Below are 4565 nucleotides of genomic sequence, written 5' to 3'. Positions count from 1 at the left end.
TTCTCACACTAGGGTGCAGTGCTTCTTGAATTGTGCGTAGGGGGTGAGTTAAATTTCTTTTCCCGTGGTTGCGCGCGATATCGATCATTAAAACCCTTTATCTTTTCTTCTGAACTAGCACCAACAATGGCTTCTTGTAACGTTCGGTAATGTTGTGATCGTACTAGTGTGTTGATTTCCTCGCGTAATCCGATTTGATGATTTAATAGAGCCTGATCTTTAATATTTTCCATAATGGCCTGTTGTTGTTCGCGTGTATGATGTTTACCCTCTTCCATAGAATCGCATAGTTCCGTAGCCAAGGTGTCTACTCTACGTCCGAATTCTTGTGCGCTTTCTGTCGGTTTTTGTTTCAATGAGTTGAATTCGAGCTGTAAATGCGCGGTGCTTCTCCGGCTTAAATATTCAGTTTCTAACTCGTCTCTTAACTGTTCGTAAGTAGAGATATTTCGAATTTCAAAAGCCTTCATTGCCTTCCCCTCAAGTTTTATGCATAATACGGCCTCCAGTAGAGTGGACTCATCCGCTGGGTAAATATGTCTCATTACATACTTACATGCTTTTAGAAATTCTCTTACGCGGTCTCTTGAAGTGCCATCGATTTCGGGGACCATATTACGAGCTTCCTTCAAAGTTAAGAAATGTAGTGATCCTCTGGGTGGGCCTGGAATTCCTCCCGTTTCGCGGTACGTGTGATCTAACGGGAGATTCGAATTATCTTCTATTGTCCGCAGGGTTCTGCTGTGATCTATCGCGGTTAGATCGGTGGAATCCCGGTTAGCGAGTGGCACTTTTAGTTCTTGAAGTGTGTGTAAGATCTCGAGTAATAAAGGATTTTCGGCTGGTTGGAATCTTACTCTCCTATTATGTCTATTTCCTTCGCTGCCGCGAGTTTGTGGGTTAAGTAAATCTTGCGTGTCCTCTTCGCCTTCGGATAGAATACTTTCAGGGACAGAATGTTCTCTGGGTGGAGTGCGCGTCGTCATGTCACGGCTGTTTTTATTTATCTCGTCTGAATTATTTGAACTTTCGTCGCGTATTATCAGCGCGCGGTCGCGTTCGCTACTTGTGGTTCCCGCGCGTGGTACGTCTGTCGGTATTACTCTTGCGCTGTCTGCGTCTGGTATTATTAAGCTAAAATCGATTAGATCTAGCGGAAATTCGCGATCGGTTATTACATAAGTGGGTAGGCTTCCTTCGCTTCCTACCGATTGGCTTGAAGTGCTATTTGTATTATCGCGGATTTCCCTACTCACGTGGCTCGTTGTGCTTAACGGCAAGTCGGTATTCGCTCGCTCGGCGGTTTCTATTTGTAACCTAGGATTACGCGGGTCAGTACTCGGCGTGTCTCTGGTTTCGGACATTCACGGTCTTATCGCACGAATCTGATACGACTTACATTAGTAGAATCGCTCGCATCATGGTCGCGCTGCTCGGCTCCTTCAGCTGCTCGGCAGGTTGTCCTGCGAAGTCCCTCGATGTTACTTCTGTTGCAGCCCGTGTTGGCTGTCGATATTGCGCCGTTCCCCTTTGTCTCGTGCAAGGTCGGGGGATGGTCCTGGTAGCGCCTCGAGTCCTGGCAGCCTTCCGTGGTACTTTGGTAGCTCCGGGCGCCGACTCCTGAGTTATGTTGTCGAGCCACTTGTTCACTTTAGGCTAGTAGCTAGCCTGTACTACGACATGCATTCGTCGTATGTTTACGTCTCTTCTTCTTAATTTGAGAGATCGTAATCGGAGAATTGGTTTTTCTCCGACCCGTTACCACTGCGCGGTTCTACGGGTCTTAGCGCGTCTCCTCTGGCGGCGAAGCTCGTTGGACTCTTTCCTAGGATATTTCGGTGTGATCCCACCGCTGCCACCAATTTTGTTGTACCTCTCGGTACAACCACACGTAAATTTGGGATCCGGTCCGCCCAGGGGGTTAGGATCCACGAGGAGAGGCGAGGGTACAGGGTGAAGGGTCGTCAGCACACTCAACACTTCAACACTTGTTAAACCGGAACTTGTCGGGCTCCGGTTTCTCCGACGCGCGTAACGTATCGTTCGCTTTTTAATTTTTTATACGAGACTCGCGGTCCGCGCTAAGACCACCGAATATATATGCGTCGCGATGTCTCAATTCGGTTTTCGCTGTGACCATATATGGTCATGCAAATAGCGCGACGCGTGTACCCGCGCAACTGACAAATTTGCAACCTTGCATTTCCGCAAATGCTTCGCGGTGATAGTCTTGCATTTCCGTCAACTCGTTGCTATGCTGAAATGCAAGACTAAATCGTGCACTCGTGGGCTACAACACTATCCTTCCCTGCTCCCTTTCCCGCACAGGAAACAGAGAGCGTGGATAGAGCGAAGCGTGTGATGAAAATATCACAGCTGCCCACAGGAAAGAGATTTTTGTCTTCATTAATTCCTCGTACATCTTCGTGTACTACGGGCGCTTTATCTGACAATTCCTCTAAACTCTCTGATTTTATTCCTTCCTGTGCATAATAAGGGAATACGGAAGCTTAAAATGAGTTAGATATAATAAGAGATATCTCGCGAGCAAAATAATAATTCAATTCATGCCTTTACAAAGGCACTGGTGACAGCAGCCTGCCTCAACGCGTAAACACACGCCGAAAAACGAATCTCATACGAAGTCAAGGCTTCGCCTCGCGCGCCCCGCTCCGCGCTCGCGCTCCCACGATTTTATGTAGCGCCTCGAGACCGCTTTAAAACTAAACACGCGACTCAGGACGTAACATTCACTGAGATCATTTTTCTCTATAGTAGGGTAACAAGGGGGATTCAAAACCATGGGCAACGAGGAGGAGTGTGAGGCGAGGGGTACCCGCGGCGAGAGGGGGGTGACGTCACAGGGTGAGGGAGGTGACGTCGCAGGGAGAGAGGAGGGGATGACGTCACTAACAGTGGCGTCACAGGGCGAGGGGGATGACGTCACAGGTAAGGGGAAGGAGTGACGTCACGGGATGAGGGGATAACGTCACAGGGAATATGATAGTGTTACAGGATGAGGGGATGACGTCGAGGGGGAGAGAATTATAGGGTGTATGAGGATAACGTCGCGGGAAATTCGCGCGGAGAGAGGAGGGAATTACGGGGCCCGGAAGTGAAACAAATTCTGAAAAATACATCCAATTCTCAAGTAGAACAGATAATACGCGTTATACAGAAATGGGGAAAAGAAAACAGAGTGACTGTTAATATCATTGAATTTCGTGATATTGTTAATATTGTGATGATGTTAATATTGTTAATATTGTGATATTGTTTCGTGATATTGTTATTTCGTGTTATTATTAAAATGTGTTATTATTTAAATCAAAATTTTCTAATTTAATATGCATTACCTGTTGCTACTCATGACGTAACCGACAGACTCATACGCCAAACCGTACTATTGTCTCCACTGTCATCCGAACTCGTGCCTCTCTTTGGTATCAGAAATAGTGCTTTTTTCTATCCAAACCTCCTCGTCACTGCTGTTGCTGCTATCACTATCGTTGGAGCTATTGCCCATCTCTTTCTTTGATTTCTTTTTCTTTCTCTTCTCTCTCCTCGCTTCTCTCTTTGCCTTCTTTTCCCTCTTTTTCTTTTTCCTTGCCTTCTTCTCCTTCTTCAGTTTCTTGCTTTTCTAGATATTCAATATCATTATTAATATTTTTCACCACATACTGGCTACTGGCAGCTAAAAATTTTCGGTTAAATGAGTAATTTTATTGTATTGCTTAGAGAGAGAGAGAGAGAGAGAGAGAGAGAGAGAGAGAGAGAGAGAGAATCTTTGCAAATATTGCGACTCAGTCGATTTTCCTATTCCCCTAGAAGTGTAGGAAAATTGCTTCCGATAGCCTGTGACATCGGCGGCAGATGCGTAAGCGAAGGACTGCGTAAAGTGTTCTTCCACTTGCCTTGATATCACAGGCTCGCTGGAATAATATTATGTTATATTATTACTTTTAAGTTTTGAATTTTTAATAACAATAAACATATTTTTAGAAATATAAATAAATTTATAAAACAAATTTAGCGTTTACTTTATTATCACTTACCATAATATATTTTATGGTATTCGAAGGGTATCTTACGAATTTTCCGCTGCGCACGAATACATTTTTTTTATTTCACCGTGTACAAGACGATTCTGCATTACTTTGACAGTTAAGCTGGAAACACAATAGACACAGGCAATAGGCACAGGCAACAGGGAATAACGAACCGTCCAATCAGAGCTCTGGGATATAATATCGAACTTATACCCCAAAGCTCTGATTGGACGGCTCGTTATTCCCTGTTGCTTGTGCCTATTGCATGTGTCTCTTGTGTTTCCAGCTTTATCGTAACCTATCATAACCGTTGACTATAGGCGCTCAAAGATGGTGGTCTGCTCTGTCAGAATTTTTGCGCGTTCCGAAAACCATCGAATTAAAAAGTGTTGCAACCAAAGACATAGACCGGTATTCATAGTCAGATCTTATATTCAAGACCGTCTTAAGTATGGTCTTAATAAGTCACGAACCAATCAGAGGGCTGCATTAGCGTCTTAAGACATTACTTAAAAC

At 44.8% G+C, this 4565-nt stretch overlaps 1 protein-coding gene across 1 annotated transcript in view; it reads right to left on the bottom strand.

The window, feature by feature from the left end:
* Positions 1 to 1395: 1395 nt before the first annotated feature.
* Positions 1396 to 4565, bottom strand: part of LOC108759405 (UPF0396 protein CG6066-like) — a 3776-nt gene continuing 606 nt past the window's right edge. Inside the window, exons 2-4 of the mRNA XM_018504843.1 lie at positions 3476 to 3640; positions 2421 to 2483; positions 1396 to 1620 (exon numbers count right to left, since the gene is read on the bottom strand). Of these exons, the coding sequence (XP_018360345.1) occupies positions 1396 to 1620; positions 2421 to 2483; positions 3476 to 3640 (453 nt within the window). The remainder of the gene's footprint in view (positions 1621 to 2420; positions 2484 to 3475; positions 3641 to 4565) is intronic.

This window comes from Trachymyrmex cornetzi, unplaced genomic scaffold (assembly GCF_001594075.2).
Source record: "Trachymyrmex cornetzi isolate Tcor2-1 unplaced genomic scaffold, Tcor1.1 scaffold183, whole genome shotgun sequence".
Classification (NCBI taxonomy): domain Eukaryota; kingdom Metazoa; phylum Arthropoda; class Insecta; order Hymenoptera; family Formicidae; genus Trachymyrmex; species Trachymyrmex cornetzi.
The sequence above is the reverse complement of the archived record's forward strand: the minus strand, read 5'-3'. Positions and strand labels throughout refer to the sequence as shown.